General features: G+C 33.7%; 2 protein-coding genes across 3 annotated transcripts; both read left to right on the top strand.

The window, feature by feature from the left end:
* The first annotated feature begins 3,843 nt into the window (after window positions 1-3,843).
* BBIP1 (BBSome interacting protein 1) lies at window positions 3,844-4,214 on the top strand. Its single transcript, XM_085953217.1, has one exon. The coding sequence runs from the start codon at window positions 4,002-4,004 to the stop codon at window positions 4,212-4,214; it is 213 nt and encodes a 70-aa protein (XP_085809343.1). The 5' UTR covers window positions 3,844-4,001.
* Window positions 3,844-12,313, top strand: LOC147068239 (LMBR1 domain-containing protein 2 homolog). 2 transcript variants are annotated; one of them, XM_085953216.1, is made up of 10 exons: window positions 3,844-4,420; window positions 4,776-4,990; window positions 5,679-6,057; window positions 7,440-7,613; window positions 7,726-7,903; window positions 8,087-8,268; window positions 8,381-8,620; window positions 9,019-9,220; window positions 9,344-9,439; window positions 11,286-12,313. In XM_085953216.1, exons 1-10 carry the CDS (start codon window positions 4,247-4,249, stop codon window positions 11,597-11,599), a joined length of 2,154 nt encoding a protein of 717 aa, XP_085809342.1. In that variant the 5' UTR covers window positions 3,844-4,246; the 3' UTR covers window positions 11,600-12,313. The 2 variants fall into 2 exon arrangements, with proteins under 2 accessions (XP_085809342.1, XP_085809340.1); XM_085953214.1 differs by having other exon boundaries at window positions 11,208-12,313.
* The last annotated feature ends 5,872 nt before the right edge of the window (window positions 12,314-18,185 follow it).

The following is an 18,185-nucleotide window of genomic DNA, read 5'->3' as shown; positions in this document are numbered from 1 at the left end:
GGCAAGGGGAAAATATTTACTAGTGGCCCCATGGTGGAAGAAGTGTTTTTGGAGCGCAGACCTACAGCAGAGATCATTGGAACCCCCCTACCCGATCCCGCACTTGGAGTCATTTCTAGTGGATACGGTGACAAACCATCCACCTCCACAAGTCCGGGACCTATCACTCCAGTTATGGATAATTTTGGGTGGGTTTCTAGCTGGTCGATAGAGGACAAATCACTTCTCACTTCCGGCATCCACTTTGAAGACTTATATACCTGCATGGGACAAATGGAAGACATGGTGCATGGACAACACGATAAGCTATAATACCCCCGAGCCGATTGAAGTGGCTAGATACCTGGGTCACTTATACAATAAGGAAGGTCTTTCATTAAACACTATTCTTGTACATAAGTCAGCCATAGCTACTTTTTGCAAACCTATGATCAGTAAAGACATCAGCAGTAACATAGTAGTGCGTCATATGTTAAAAGCCATATCCACCCGCAAGACTAGACCTACAAAACCACCGATTTGGGATCCAAGAATGATCGTGGACTACCTCAAGAAAACAACACCACTAGTATACAACCTGTATGAAGTTATCGCGCAGAACAGCTATAAGTACTATTATTACTCGCATCGGGACGACGGGTTCATGACCTTACCCTACTCAGTGTAGCGGATAATGGCCTAGTTGATAATGGCGACCATATAATTATATGGCTAGTGTTTGGTTCCAAGACGGACACATCAAGGCACCGCCAATCTGGATGGAAATTAAGCGCTTCCAGTTGCCAAAATATCGATCCAGTATTTTGGCTACGAAAACTTATCTGCGTTTCCAATGAGAGAAGAGAAGAGGGTGGTAATATTCCGGTATTATTTATCTCGTCACGAGGCCCCCCAAAACCGGCGACTCGAGCAGTCATTGGAAATTGGGTGAAGTCAGTACTCGCTGATGCAGGGGTACAGGAATCACCAGGCAGTACTCGATCAGCAGTCGCCTCTCTAAATTGGTTAGAGAACTACCCCATAGATGACATCCTGCAGAGAAGCTACTTTTAAAACATTTTACCAGAGACCGATAGACACAGCGGGATACAGCGGGGGAACAAAATATGTTGACCTCTCTGTTCAGCCCGATGCACTGAGCCTAAAAGCAAGGAGATGCTATACCTAATTCTCATGTTAGGTTCATCCACCTTATCTTGCAGGATCTATCTTGCTTTACCAGGTGATAACAAACAGATATCTCAAGGGACTTCAGAGTCAATAGCGAATAACGAAAGGATTTTTACCTACCATTAAAACTCTTATTATTCTTGTTGACTCTGAAGTCCAGAGAACACCTACCTGGTTTCCTTGAGACATATCAAATTGAATAACCAAAGACAAAGCACGCTACGATACAAGCGTCAGTCCTGCCAGCTGGTAAAACAAGATGAACAACCAGAGAGGTGAATAATCGAGTAAAAAAGGGGGTAAAAAGAGGCCAGCACAGAAGAACACAAGGCAAAAAATACGATCAACATCTCAAGGGACTTCAGAGTCAACAAGAATAATAAGAGTTTTAAGGGGAATATATTCGCACAATTGAATCGACTGTTTTCACAAAGCGCTGACAACATTTAAAAAGATGTTCGTCACATCGGAAATGGATGATATTCACAAATCAACTACAACAATCAATAATGATCGATTTGCACTAAGGACAAAGTAGTCTTCACGTATCAATATACTATTGTAACCCAATTAATCGTAAAAGAATATAAACACTATGAAAATTAGGTTTAATGATTTTAAACAATATTTTGGCAAAACATAAGTATGTATTAGGTACCTACTTTCAGATTCAAATAATACTATAAATACCTATTTAAAAAGTGACGTTAATTAAAACTTAGGTAATTGTGCCGCAAATGCCGTCATGAGTTTTTAGATTTTTTTTTTACGAAAACAGTTTATTCCACGTAGACAATTATAATAAATACCTTTTTCTGTCGGCGCATAGGCTTTTCGATCTAATAATTGTTAATTTAAAATGCTCATAGATTTTGATACTTACTTCATTATCACAAACTAAGATTATATTAGGTAATATTAGGTTGGGGTAGGTTAGGTTAGGTTTTTTTTTATATATGGGAGTTGCATTTATTATTGACCTTGCTTATTATGTACAAGGTTTGTAGATCTTCAATTGGAGTTTTCTTTATTTATTAGTCTTTTTTTTACTATATAATGTTGGGATCAGGAGGGATATACTACTGTGGGTCTTAACAGGAGCTTCTCCGCATTTGCTCTTGTGAAGAGGAAACCACAGAAAACTCTTCAGGAGAAGACGGACTGTTGCTGTCAACAGTCCGTCTTCTCAGAAATCACCAGGCCTTCCGTTTCACTTGAAGAGTGTTCGGCATTTTGTGTCCTGGCTTTGTTTATTTTGCCAATATCCTGCACTATTTTAATCATGTATGATACTACCTTTCGTGATAGTTCCTTGTGAACTATCACAGATCCGATGTCGCATAGGTCCTCATCTAGACTCCTGCATCGCGCCTCCAGCTGCTGTCTTTGGAAGCTGAAAATGGGTCAAGGTTAGGTTAGGTTAGGTCAGGTTAGGTTAGGTTAGGTTAGGTTAGGTTAGGTTAGGTTAGGTTAGGTTAGGTTAGGTTAGGTTAGGTTAGGTTGGGTTGGGTTAGGTAAGGTCAGGTCAGGTTAGGTAAGGTTAAGTTATATTCGTGAGTGCCATCAGTGCGGCGGATGTATTGAGGATGATGCGAATCACACGCTTTTTGACTGCCCAGCAAGGCAAGAGTTGAGAGCCATCTTGAAATGCAAGACAGGTGAACAGGAGCTCTCGCCGACGAACATGGTCTCCTCTATACTGGGGAGTAGCGATGCATGGTCAGCATGGTCCAAGTTTGCATCGTGCGTGCCGAGCGAAAAAGAAGAGGACGAAAGATCCCGGCTAGGATTAAACGTGGCCTGAAATAGGACAAAGACATAGCTGCCACCCTAAAGTAATGCTTGCCAGCGGATTCCGGGGTGGCAGCTGAGAAGTGGATGGGGGTTTTAGTGGGTAAAAATCCCACAATATCACCAGCCAGTCGCCGCTGACTGTTGGTGGTGTCTTACGAAGATTTCCCCCCGCCGGAAGAAAAAAAAAGGTTAAGTTATATTAGGTTAGGTTAGATTAGGTTTAGTTCAAAAAAGATACTTATACAATCTCATGACGGCATCTGCGCCACATTTACCAAAATTTATATCGATGAACCGAAAAAGATAAGTATACCTAGGTGGTGTTATTTGGTTGTAGATTTACATCAAATAATATATATATATATATATATATATATTACTGCGTTAAACATTAATTATATTGACACCTAAGCATCATTTTTGCGATTGCCTTCTAATAAAATTGTATTGTTACAATTATTAGTTTGACATTTGTGAATTTCTACCTTTTCTTTGTGCGATATATTATTTATCGGTGAAAACAATTTTACAAATGTGTGCAATTGTCAAAATTGAGTGAATTTATATTTACAATGAGTGATTTATGATTTTTGTTTTGTGAAACAAATTATTTTATGTGATTTCATCTATTTAGTTGTGAAATCATTTAATATATGTGAAAACTATTTTCCAAATGTTTAAGTTATTTTTTTTTTGTGAATTTTGATTATTGCATTGTGCGATTAATTCCCATCCGAGTTTTAATGGTAGGTAAAACTCCTTTCATTAAAATCAGCAGTGTTTATATCAAATAGGTTTATATACAAGTTACTTTATAATTGTCTATGGTAAAACTGCATCAGTATCATAGACAATATACGTAAATCAGTATATTGTATTAGTCTATGGTCAAAATTGCTGCTGTGACGTTTATGTCATCCGTATTTATTTTACTTCATTTTTTGAAAATTAGTCGCATGTAATTTGTGATTCTTTTCAACATGGATTACAAAAGACTCTTTATTGTCGTTTGACCATATTTATGTAGTTATTTAAATATGACTAGTGAAGATACGGTAGCTCTTCAAATAAATCAAATATTACCTCAAACGGGGGAATTGTATTATGAACCATCTAACCATCTGGTTTTATGTCAACCACATCTAATACCTCTGAAATCATTGAATCTGTCAAAGCTTGAAGAGTTACAGAAAGAGGCCGAAAAGGCTTGGACGGAATTTAAAGGAAGAACTGATAAAGAAAACGAATAAATCTTGGCACACTCAACTGATCCGAATTAATTATGACATATTCACTCTTTGTCACCGAAATTCTTGTAGCATTTATTCTAGCTGCCTGTTTGCTATACAGATATGGCGACTGTTATAGAAATCATATTGTTGTTACTTTGGCAGTATTCACTGCTTGGTATTTTTCGTTTATCATCATGTTTATACTGCCTTTGGATGTCAGCTCGGTAAGTTCTAATTTGTTCTTGATGTTCTACGTATTTGTACGCCATATTATTATAATTAAAATACGTGCCGATCGGACTTAATTAATTATCATCACATGATCTTAATCATTCTACAAATTTATACAATTACATAGGTACATAATATTGTTATATTATGAAATTTGTTATATTTAGGGAAATTATAAGTATTTACTGGTGCACATTAATAAGTATGCAGGGGTTTTACACTGCTATTATTAGATATCATTTTATACAAATTAAAATGCTTCCATATTGTGAGGTTTATGTAATCCATCTGGAGTGGATAATGACCAAAAAGCTAATTTCAGTAATTCTTATATCGGTTTATTTACAGACTGTCCTCAGAACGTGTAGGCAAAACAATAATGAAACAACAGCACATGCAATTGCTTCTATACAGCAAGCAATTTTGCGAGGCAACGGAAGTATCTCTTCAACGCCTCTTCCTCCTGTGACACCCATTTGTCTTGAACCTTGGAGTAAGGTGCCAGATTATGTTTTTCCAAATCTCTGGCGGGTGGTTTATTGGACATCACAGTGTTTGACATGGTAATATACATGCATTTTTTTGGTAATGTATATTTAGTTTTTTTGAATTCTCGGTTAGTGCGGTATAGTTTGTGCAAAAAATACGGAACACTTTTACAGCGCTTTTCGGTTTGCGCGAGCTACAGTTTTCCCGTATGCGCAGGCAAGTTCGCTATAAAGCATGAGCGTGTAGCCGGCGCATAATGGGTGTTTTTTGAACTGAAAATTCACTATGCCCTGTATACAGTGATTATCATGTGCTTTGCTTGGCATTGCTATGCAGATGAGCATTACTGGAGTGGTCACTATTAATCAACTATTTTTTTAACAATTTTCAACACAGTACATATTTTTATACTATCTAAACTAAATCATTAATTATTATACATTCTGAAAAATCGAAATTGTGTCAAAATAGTTACTTTTGTACAATCTTTTTCCTAACTTATTTCTTAGAAAGAATTTGGCAGCCCATGAGTTTATAATTCTACTTTTCTGTCACATGGGAAATCAACAAAGCACTGAATAACAATGTTTAGCAAAATGTCTCAACCTCGCCATCTAACTATAAATTTTCCTTACAAACCAAAATGAATTATATTGTATTACGGAACAAAAAGTTATTCTAATTAATCAGTAATTTTCAAATTGTTTGACTGTTGAACCAACAATATTTTGTGTATTTAACATTGTATTTTATTTTATTCAGGTTGATTATGCCTATGATGCAGTCATATAGCAAATCCGGTGACTTTACGATAAAGGGTAAATTGAAATCTGCGCTCATTGATAATGCCATATATTATGGTTCATATTTGTTCATTTGCGGCATCCTTCTCATTTATCTGGCTCTGCAGCCTGATGTGCATTTAGATGGACCTAAAATTAAAGCCATAGCTTCGTCTGCCAGTAATACTTGGGGTCTCTTTTTACTGGTGTTGCTTTTGGGCTACGCTCTAGTTGAAGTACCTAGAAGCCTTTGGAACAATTCGATAAGAGGATATACGCTGACTCACAGTTATTTCAAGGCTGCAAAATTGAGCTCAGAAAAGTGTGAAGCTGAAGAATCAGTCGATGACATATTAGAAGTAAGTTTTCTTTTATTTTATAAAGAATTCTACAAGAAGTTTATTTTAAATTCATCTATTGAGATGGAATTCAATTTTAAGTAGTAAGGGCTTGCGCAGACAGGGAGCGGTCAGGCGGTTTGCGTTCCGCGTTCGAAGTTCGGCGTTCTTTGTACTGTACGGACTTCATACTGTATGGGCACACAGCCGGCGGTCAGACCACGCCAGTCAATTGGAACGCTAGCGTTCTAGAGTTCTATTCCCGCAATTACAAAGAACTCCCGTACCTCTCAACCGTTGCAATGTCTGGATCAGAAAAATGAATCGATATAGAGAAGATTGATACTTGATTTAAGTGACGTAAATTATATAAATCGTTTTTAATACTAACATATTGTTTTTAAATCAACACTTGATTGATTTACGTGCATAAATACTTGATAATTTGGCGAGATTTATAGTTTTCATAGTTCAATAATAGAATAAATTTGACATGTGAGGTTATGGGTAAAATTAAAAGGTTAGAATCGAAATGTCAAATATTATAGATAGAGGTAGGTACACAAACAAATAAGTTTATATGTCACTTCGTTTAAAATCATCGATATTAAGTTTTTAAATATCCGGTTTGATAAAATGCATTGATTACAGCAGTAATTTTAGTACCTAGATTATATTTAGTTTACAAGTCAATGTCAAATGTAATCAAATTATATAATTCATCGAAGCTTTGTGTTGACATGCGAAAGTAAATAAAAATTTGAATGGAATTTGAGCAGTCAAACAACATAGAGCGAAACCACATGGGGGAGTGAGTACGCAACAGCGGTGCTTTCTCACTTCCACTCGCAGTCGGAATATAGCGGTCTCGCATTATGCAGCGCCTGTGTCACTACAACGTTTGTATACAAATGGAACGCATATTGTTGACCGCCACCTGTCTGCTGTCCCTGAACGCTAGCGGTCAACGGTCGGTTGAACGCAGAACTCCGACCGCTCTCTGTCTGCGCAAGCCCTAAAGCAAATTAGTATGTTCGATCCTAAGCAGAGCATACGGGTTTACACACAGTGGCGGTTGTGTTAATAAACTTTTTTTATGAGGAATATTTTTTGACCATTTACCCAATCCATTGGGTTCTTGCATTGGATCAAATACACATTGATAAATGTGCATTTTCGACCCACTGCAAACCTTTTTTGTGAGGCTTTGTATTTATACTAAGATGGCCATTTTACGAAATAAGCCAATGTGGGTGCATAAAATTCAATTTAAACGAGTCATTTGATTAAGTCTTTTAATCCAAGTATAATATGCTTGGATAAATTTACAGACAATAAATATAATATTTACCTACTTATTAATAATTAGTTGATAGGTTTCTTCATCGTTGACATGATTTCAGTCTCTACAAGGCATTCACACATCTTTGGGGCCAAATCATCCCTTGAGGAGGCCTGTAGACAGTATATTACAAAGAGTTCCAACTGAATTGAGAGATAGAATGGAACGCCGAGCCGCACCCACTGCGCCATCTGCTGCTCCTTCCATGAAAGCTCTCGTTCGACTCCATCGTCAGGTTATTAAATATTCATAACTAGCTAAGTTCAAACTAAATGTTTATTTTACCTTGCTGCCAAAATACTTTGTATAATTTTTTTATTTCTGTTTTCATACTATCTACATTGCAGGTTATAAAATCATTGCAAATATTGCAAAGAACTGAAACCCAGTGGGGAATTCTGATTGAGAAAATATTTCATTTAGAAGACGTCCTAGCAAACACGAGATCTATTGAAAGAAAATTTAAATCTACATTCATTAAGCCACGTGGTTCCTTCTCAAGATTAATTTACGTCCCTGTCGTTGGTAAGAAGTACTATATTTTTTGTTCAATAAATATTTTTGTTACTCTTAATAAATTTCTATTTTAAATGATATAAATATATAATATAATAAAAAAAATATGAATATTACCATTGTAGAAAAAAAACTAAAGATTCATAGATCATACTACATTCATACATACAATGCAATTACATATTTTTTCAGAATGGTACTGGGAATGTTTTTTCAAAAGTTACTTTTTAAAAGTACTTGCAGTCTCTTCAGGATTACTCTCTATAGCTGTAGTATGGTCGGAAGCAACATTTTTCAATGTCTCTCCAGCTTTATCGATTTTTGCAATTATTGTCAAAGCTGCTACAGAAAAATACGATTATCTGACAATCGAGGTGAGAAGCCAACGTAAAGAAGGTTTTACGTATTGCTAATAATACTTCAATGCTCGTATAAAGAAAAGAAAGTTCAATGACTATGGTAGGGTGACTATATTATTTGTTGCAGTTGTTTTCTACAATCATCATCGCATATTTATGCTTTTGCGCATATTCGACGGTATTGAAAATACGAGTATTGAATCTGTACTATTTGGCGCCCCATCACCAAACGAACGAGTACAGTTTGATATTTTCGGGAATGATGGTCTGCCGGCTGACTCCGCCAATATGCCTCAATTTCCTAGGATTGATTCATATGGATTCTCACATTCTAAAAGAAAGGATTCGAGAAACTTATTACACCCAGGTAAAATTTTACACATTATTGATCTAAGTCATAATTTAATAATGGAACCATCGATGAAAAGATTCACATTATTCAATAGGTTTATACCAGAGTTAATTAACCACTACTGTGTCAACAAATAAATTTTTGAGTTACAACTAACTAATTCAAATCATTGTCTGTTCCATTTTTCATTTATCCTAGAGCTTCTCAAACTTCTTCATTGTATGGCCAGCCTCCTCTGATAAAAAATCTAGGTCTTGCCAATTAAAAAAAAAACTGGCTTCTGGGACACCAGTTTCACACACCCAATTTCCAAGCACAGTTCTGTTTGACAAGCACTGATGTATCTTTAATTATTAGTAATAGTAATTTGAAAGTATAGATAGATTATGATTTTTTAAACTTTTCTTTTGCAGATAATGGGCCACATGGATGTGCTAAAAATAATATCGGATGGTTTTAATATATACTTTCCTATGTTGGTATTATTACTTTGTATAGCGACTTATTTCTCGGTGGGCAGTCGACTACTGTCAATGTGTGGCTTTCAACAATTTGTTGGGGACGTTGATTTGACCACAGACCTCGTCGAAGAAGGAAAAGAAATTGTAAAAAGAGGTACGGACTCACTACAAGTTATTTAATTACAAGAGCAGTAGCGTGAGAATTGATTAAATATGTAATTTAACCATTATTTTGAAATAAGTGTTACATATTATTATTCTACGTGTTTTTTTATAGAAAAAAGAAAACGACAGCGCACTGAAGAATCTATGATGAGGCGGAGAGATTTTCAAGGAAGAGTAGGTGGCTATCGGTCCAATCCAAACGATGCAGGTAATTATTGCCTTTACATTTTTTTCTTTCGAATATATTTTCTCATTAGCAATAGGTTACATACATATGTGTTTCCATTTCATTGCATTGGCTATGGTTATCAACATAACTTACTGTATTTCTTGGGCTACTGCTTTCTACAATTAATATGGGCCTTTGGAAATCATTTAAAAACTGTCAAGTGTAATGGGTAGGTTGTTATATTTTTTCAGTCTTGTTGAATTTTAGATTCATTACAAGATTTATTATAATAAATCACCATATCTGCATCAAAACAGACCATGGAGACCGACCTCCATAACGTAAATGTATCTTAATATTTTTCATGTGAATTGGTTGTTAGCCATTCAATCAACCCATCGGATTTCATGGCTTGCTTGAAACAATGAGTAATTTGACCCAGTCATGGGATTCGAATGTATTAAAGTATAAAGTTTTTATTTTATGACAACCTTTGATTTCAGTTTTGTTTTTATTATTTCTGGTTTATTTCAAATTTTATTCAATTTATAGAGTAAAACAGTGCTACTCAAATTTTCTTATGCTGCAAACTAGTATTTGTTTTTAAAATCAATTAGATGCTTAGTGAGGACATGATAGCTTGCAATGTAGTAAATCCATTATCTGAGTGATTTTTTCATAAGCATTATCGCTTGTCATAGGATATCATTAAACTTTTCATGCACCTAACGTGTACAACAATTTCTTCATAATAGTGTTTGCAAGGATTATGACTAAGTGTAAGTTATTTTTCACCACGTAACTGTGTCTAGAAACACATGATCGGAGCTAGTTTTATAGACTGCTGTTTGAGTAGCACTGAAATAAAAAATGTACATATATATATATATATGGAAATGGTTTTATATATAAATGTGAATAACTTTATATACTGCCTTACTATGTGCAAAGGGGATACGTGCTATGTTTTAATTTAATTTTGATTTTATAATAGATTTCCAGTTCAATTAGTAAAATATGGTCCCCAGAGTTAAGGCCAGTTTTTTTTACAAAATGCAACATGCCTAGTATGCATGTGTCCTGTCAACCATTTAGAATACCCTTGCAGGGTTGTAGCAATTGTTTTTTTGCCGTTAATACGAATTTTTGCACCTACATGCACACTTTCTCGACCCTAATACTACAAGGTCCTAAGTGTTTATTTTTGTCAAAACAAACCTAACAATGAAGTAGTGTTCTAAGCTGCCTCATTGTTACTTTTGTTTCGCCTCGCAATATGAAGAAAAGTATATGCCTATTATTTATAACATACGGCAATATTGTGCTTGTACAGCTGGTAAATTTCGAGTTAATACAATTGCTATTATGTACCTTTCTTGATCAAATTGTTGAGTGTGTAGTCCTGTGTTAAAATGTGGTATAATTTAAACTATAGACAGACCGAAAGTAGTCCACCGGCCAGGTTCATCACAATCACAGTTTTCCAAAATCTACAAAAGGAGTTCCCTAGCACTTCTGTGATTAAGAATAACGTTCATATTAGAAAGACTTTTATTGAAGTTTATGAAAATATCTGCAAAGCAATATTAAATCGATGGCACATCAGCTGTTGATGAAAACCTGTATCGGCTGTAATAATTATCGGTACTTAATTTCTTCATTATGATAAAATTAAATCATTCCTTTTACGCTTAGCAGGGCAGTATTGTTATATATTATGTTAATTGAAATCACTCACAATAACAACATTCTTCTAATACTCTCACTGTCATCTTGAAATGTAATGTGCACTATAACCCACCCACAGCCCGTGCGGGGCTGCTTAATGTGTCGGAACCGCCCGACTATTATGTCACGCCCGCTTACACTGATCGTCCTTCATCAGGCATCAACGAGACACAGCCTCGTTCCTCCAACACCACCTATCAGCGAGCCGATGACCTTTTCGCTCCAAACCTCAGCTTGGAGGATGAAATCAACGAGAGGTTCGGTGTCAGTACCCGTCCTAATTTACCCAAAATCACATCGGAATACGATGATCGCAATTTCGGAAGACGGAGAAATGATCCGCTGTCTAGTCCTACGGCCAACTGGGGAAACAATGATGACTTATTAGATAATAGCTCTGATCAGAGAGGAAGAGTTGACAATCAAGGCAGAGCTGTCTTGCCTCCGAGGGGAATATTCAATGATGTTTAATTGTGCGTTGCTTAGTGTTAAGAAAGAAAATTTATTTATTTTTAATTATTTTTTCATGAAACTGCTGAGATGTGATTGGGTTCTGTAAAATATTCAAATATGTCTATTATATCCTTATTTGTGATTTTTTCAACAAAATAGATTTACATTAATTTATGTCACATCTACTTCTCAGACAATAGGTCACTAAAAATGTACTAAGTATTTATTTTTAAAATTTATTTTCACGTTTTATATTTTTAAAGACTTTTTTAACTACATTTTAATGCTTATGATATAAAATCATTCCCCTTTGTTTTGTAAATAATTAGTTATATCTTAATTTATACGTATTATTAAGAAATTTGTTTAAAATAATATAAATTCACTTCTTCCTATGAATACACTAGAATAATTGGTTTCATGTTAACGGTTGTAATTACATATTGTGTACTGTAATAATATTCATTTAGATTTTCTAAATATTGTTTCTATAATATTTTTCACTTATGAAACATATTGTGTAGCTATTTATAAGTATACGAAAAAGTAGACACGAGTAGTTGCGGCCTATAATAGTAAAATTAAGGTATTTTAATTAGCACTAATGTAACACCTATTATACATGAACAACACTAGCCTTTACAATAATATTGTCTTAACAAACTATGCTTTTCTTGTAAGTAATTATTGTATTTTTTGGCAGCATGTAATTTCTTAAATAGATGAAAGTTTTATGACAAAAATAACATATATTGACGCAGTGTCGTGTTACAAAATAGTCGTTTTCGTAATGTAGTTAATAAAGTAGATGTCTCATACTTTATTAATCCATTGGAAAGTCATACGAATTCCATACTTTTTACTATACATTGTGTTTGGTATAAATATTGTTTTTGAAATGATTTTGTTATACCAAAGTATACACAAACTCTTATGACATGGCTATACTTGTTATAGCCATAATGAACATTCCCTCTAATTTACTACCGTGTGTGTAAATTATAAACTCTAAATTTTGTAAAAAAATAAATATGTGCGGCCTATATTCACTATTTTATTGTGTAGATAAGTGACATCGTCAAATTACTATACCACGAAAGAAAGCACCATTGAACATTTGGTTTGGAATCGGAACATATGAAATAATCGTCTGCTTCCTGATAAATATTTCACTAGTTTTTACTTTCTATGTATGCATCAAAGCTGATAGCATTTCTATTTAGATGATTTCGGAGAGCCATTCAACTTTGACCTTATCGCAGGATTTCTTCTTCATGATAGCATTTGAAATATCATATCCACTCCTTTTTGCCAGAGGATGGCTTTTTGTAAAAAATAATTTTATTATACGATTCTATTTATAATTAAAAAATCAGCAAAAATACTACATATAATTTTGGAATAGAATTGGTAGACACTACGCATACTATATGTTTCAGTAAATTTTACTATAATTGCGTTAAGAACACTGATTGTTTCTGTGTGTGAAAGGAAGAAGGTGTTAAGTCTTAAATCGCTACTTTTCAGGACACTCATTACAGGAATATTAATTTTTAGACCATTTTGTATGGGAACTTCAATGTTTCTGTATGGGATTTAGTAATCCAGAGGTGTTGATTTGACTAATCCTTTTTCTCATTTGTGCATATGTGTAGTATGGTTCATTCGCCATCTTTAACTCATAACTCATTTTTCGATTTTTAAGACTTATCGTCCTCTTCCTTTCATCCACAGGTTTGTCTCATTTAAAAAAAATTCTAAATAGTTGTGGCGAAAAGGGATACATGATGTGTTTTTAAATGCAAACCAAAAGTGTGAAGACTATAATAAAACAATATGACGACATTCGTCCTGTAAGAAATGTGTGTGAAAAAGCACGAAATTTGTTGCTTGTAATAAAATCTTGGTGGTTATTTTTTAATCAAACCAAAAATCTTGTATGTACTACTTTCTATAAAATTTCTACATGCAGCGATTGGAAACATTTGTGCGAACAAATTTTTAGAAGTTTGCAAACGCACCTTAGAGGGAACATTGGCCATAATGTAGTGTAAAAGCTTTTTGTAATGTCATTTCACTCAAATAATGTCAAAACATATTATATTACACTAGTATAATAAACCAACCTAATGACTCATTATTCTCTATTATAGATATATTAGGCACTCTTGTCATAGATTTAACATTACTTTAGAAACCTCTCGATTATATAATTTTATTTATAAGTCTGTACCGAAACTTGTGATGTTAGTAATACCATAATTTGTATTGTTAAATACCTAATAGAATTTCAATCTTTAATTCAGTACTGTACTAGAAAAACATAGATGATAAATATTGTTAAACTAGATCAAAAGGATGTTTGCCATTTTCTGATTGAGTTAATAATTAGTAGAGATCATTATAGCTGTCCCATAGGTGAATCTGTGAAATCATAAAAATGAATTGCTAAGAAGTAAATAATAATTTGTTTGACAAATACATACCTAACCAATTTTCAAGTGTTAATCATTAAATTATTATCTGTGGAGTTCTATTATTTGAAAATGCTCTATGATAAAAAGTAAATCATGGTGTTTTCTGTGATAAAATCTAATTTGCAACTCAGTAAATTAATTTTTATATGTATATTGTCCATAAATATAATACACTAAAATAACATTTTACTTCAACGTATGTTTTGGTTTTACAATATTGTTTTTTTTTTCTTAAAAATCTGTAGCTTTCAATGTTAAGCACAAAATTAAATGTAATTGATTTTTCTATGCCGTTTTAAAGGTTTATTAATGTCACTATTGTATTGAATTAAATGTTTGCATTAGTGAAAAATTCATCAAATCATCTATTACTTCACAATAATATGCTTTTATGTGCCTTTAAAGTCTCTGAAGGGTGTACATTCAGTCTTAAGTGAATGAGAAAATGTAATTGTTATTTATAAATACTGAATGTAAATTAAAAAAATTTAATAAACTCTTCTCTTTTCTTTCACGGTGCTACATTCCAAGGGAGATTTTGGCTCCCTGCATTGGTTCCTGTCACTCACCATTTTATCCTATTCCAGTCCTCGTCCAACTTTCGTGGTCTGTTTCAAGGTGGCTTCCGCTGAGGCACCCACCTGGTTAGGATCTTTGGTGTCCTGTCGCCTGGTATTCTTTGAATATGTCAGTCTTTGTGACTTACTGAATTAACCAATTTATTGTTTGTTATTCGACTAGGTTGAGCAGTCCATGGATTCTGCCAGCCCTATTTAATGAACAGTTGCCTAATTATTACATGGTACAGAATTATCAATATTATTAGTGGCGGTAAGTTGCCTTTTGAGATAGGTTTATCCGCCAACTCAACGTGTCGATCTTTGTCATTCAATTGTAGTAAAGTTAATTAACTTGTAAGTTGAATTGAATGAACTTGAGATCCTTTCTACTTTTAGTCAATTCAACTGTGAATAATCATTCGAGTCAACAATACATCAGGCATACAGAAAAATATTTATATTTTATTGCCATTTGTCACGAGTTTCTCAATTAATTATGATATATCCATCCAAGATAGCTAAGTGGTCGGGCTAAATGACATTAACGAACTAATCCACCTTATACCATCTTGATTACAACAATCGGTTTAACATAAATCAATATCTTATCAAATTTTTTTCCAACATTTAACATAAAGTTGTGTAACAAAAATCTATATGTGGGAACGGGGCATCAAGCACTAGGTATATCAAACCATGAAAATAAATACCATTGTCAAAATTTACATGTCTTGTTTTGTGGATATTAAATCGATAAAAGGGTTTGGTGACAAAACAGAACACGACAAAACAGAACATGACAAAACAGAACAAGACAAAACAGAACAGTGACAAAACAGAACAACGATAAATATAACTATGACATTTCAGCAAAAATATAAATTTAATATCGAAATTGTCCTATCTCTGTTATGTTGATAGATTTTTAATAGCAGATATTTTCAATACGCCATAATAAATCAAATTATATACCTAATTTCTGCATTACTAATCGCTAGAAAGCCTCAAATAAACTTAACTCGGTGTTGCCTGCAAGCTTAGGATGGGTTTGGGTCGAAATCCCGAAAAATAATTAAGAAATATGCTTTTTTGTCTCTCCTGAAAAAAGTTGCGCAATCGCAACTCTTATCTTGAATTGCGCAATTTTTAAAAAATGTATGATTTTTTTGACTCTTGTAAAATATGCGCAATTCAAAATAAGAGTTAAGGTTGCGCAATTTTTCGCAGGTGGGACAAAAACCCAAAAAAAATGTTTTTTTTGTTTCCCTGGTAAAATTTGCGCAACTCAAAATTTGTGTTACGATTGCGCAATTTTTATAGGAGAGACAAAAAACCATTTTTTTCGTGATTTTTGATTTCGTCCGGCACCCCGATTATTATTAGCTAGTGCTCATACAGGTCGCCTTGAAGTTATAAAGAAAAAGTATGAAACACTTGTGTCATCGTGCATGATTATCAAAATCAAACAGATAAATTGAGGTATTCACGCCAAATGGCCAACATGCAGTGATTACATTATACAATTTTATATAATCTATATATCGTCGCCTAAATGCGCGGAACTTGTAACTCCATATTGACCAACTTTACAGGGGGAAGAAAAAACTGTTTTAAAATAAAACGGACAGGTTTAGGAAAATTTTGAAAAAACACTATTAGTATTTTAATGTTATAAATGCGTAAATCTGGTCATTTTTACCAAATATTTATTAATAAAGAGGTAAGTTACATAGAGGAGGAGTTACATGGTTTGCTTTTGTTTTTTTGAGATTTGAGCTGGGAGTTACAATGTTTGAATTAAAATAAACAGTACCAAGTTTGTTTACATTATGTTGGAAAATTAAATAAAATTGTATAAATAGAGGATATAAGCATTGCATAAATGAACGAAAATAGATTTACATAATTAAAGTGTATTTAAGTTTGCTTTCAAATGGCAGATTATTATATTATATTAGTGATAATCGGCCTCCATACTTGCTTTCAACGGCTGAAGGTATTTGTACTTATTTAATTTTATTTTAAGCCTTTAAGCTTTCTTGATATAGTTGAGGGAGGCTGTCAAAGAATTTCGGTTGCATAATAGTAGGTACTTTAATTTATTCATCACTAAAACGCAGTTTGAAATTAATATTTCCATTAATTCCATCCATTATATTGCAGTGCTCGAATATTAGTTACGACTGTGTCTTCTAGTTTTCCTCCTGGTCGTATGGATTTGTAAAATTTAACATTAATTTTTTTGAAAAAATGATGCTACTCGTATAAATAAATGTGACATGTATGGCTTAGGTTTTTTCCTGGCTTCATTAAACGCAGTTACATAATTAGCATGAACATATTTTTTTTTAATTTCTCAACCTCTTCAATTACTGAGCGCATCGATCAACCTCAATTTGAGTATGGTCCTTCTCCATTTTTCATTATACAGTGGTGATATTACGTGGCATTGCAATATTTAATAAAGCATTAGCGAGTACTACATATTTTTCTGGTTTGTAGCTCCATCACTATACAGAATAATGGTTTTATAGTCGTCAGAAAGATGTAGAAACGGAAGAATAAATTGACTTATTACACTAGAAAGATAATTTGTAGTAAGCCCACATTCGACTTCAATCCAAACACAGCAATGACCACCAATCGTTTTTGGTTGTAGAGGGTAAAATTATGAATGCCAAGTTTTGTTTTAAAATATGCGCTGGAAACATTAGATTTTGGATATAACAAAACACATTGTAAGTCCATTGTAAACACATATTTTTCAGTAATTTTGTAAGATTCCTGTTCACTTCTGCCATATTTTCTCTTTTCTTGCTGAACAAGGTGTACAAGTCTATCTAAATTATTTGTTTTGTATGCCGTGCATACATCGCATTTATATATTTCTTACACTGAAATAGTTTTCAATTCAGGTATTCAAATTTCTGACTCAAACTACCATACCTACTATGTTTAAAATGTTTATTTGTCCCTAAGGTCAAAATCAGTGTTTCTAAACTTTTTTACACTTGCGGACTACTGAAAATATCAGAGACGTTTTATGCACCGCTAACTCATAAAGAAAACATTATTTATAATATAATAGCGTACGATCGCAGTTGATTTTGTCACGTAAACCATTAATATATTTTAAGAACAAAAACACAATGCTTAAACACTTGCAGGTTGCACAGGTTTTTAAGGATTTTATTGAAATTTTTAGCATAGGCATTTGGACGCCAAAAATTCGCGGACCACCAGAAACTTTCTGAGGACCACTGGTTGAGAAACACTGGTCGAAATTATACATTGGCATAATTAAATATACAACCAAACTTACTGCTTTCCACTTTCTTGGGCCATGGTTAATTAAATTTAATGTAAAGCAGAAATAATGATCGATTTTGATACAAGGCAACATGCGTGGACTTTTTTGTATGACTTTACTGGAGTTACAAGGTATGAAAATTGACAAATAACAGAGCTTGAGATACAAGGAATGAACAATGTGCTTTTGCTACAGTAAATATTTTTTTGGAGTTACAATATATTAACAGATCGATGGACAATTAAATTTACTACAAC

This window comes from Rhyacophila brunnea, unplaced genomic scaffold (assembly GCF_057557595.1).
Source record: "Rhyacophila brunnea isolate RB1 unplaced genomic scaffold, BYU_Rbru_1.0 scaffold_3, whole genome shotgun sequence".
Taxonomy (NCBI): Eukaryota; Metazoa; Arthropoda; class Insecta; order Trichoptera; family Rhyacophilidae; genus Rhyacophila; species Rhyacophila brunnea.
The sequence above is the reverse complement of the archived record's forward strand: the minus strand, read 5'-3'. Positions and strand labels throughout refer to the sequence as shown.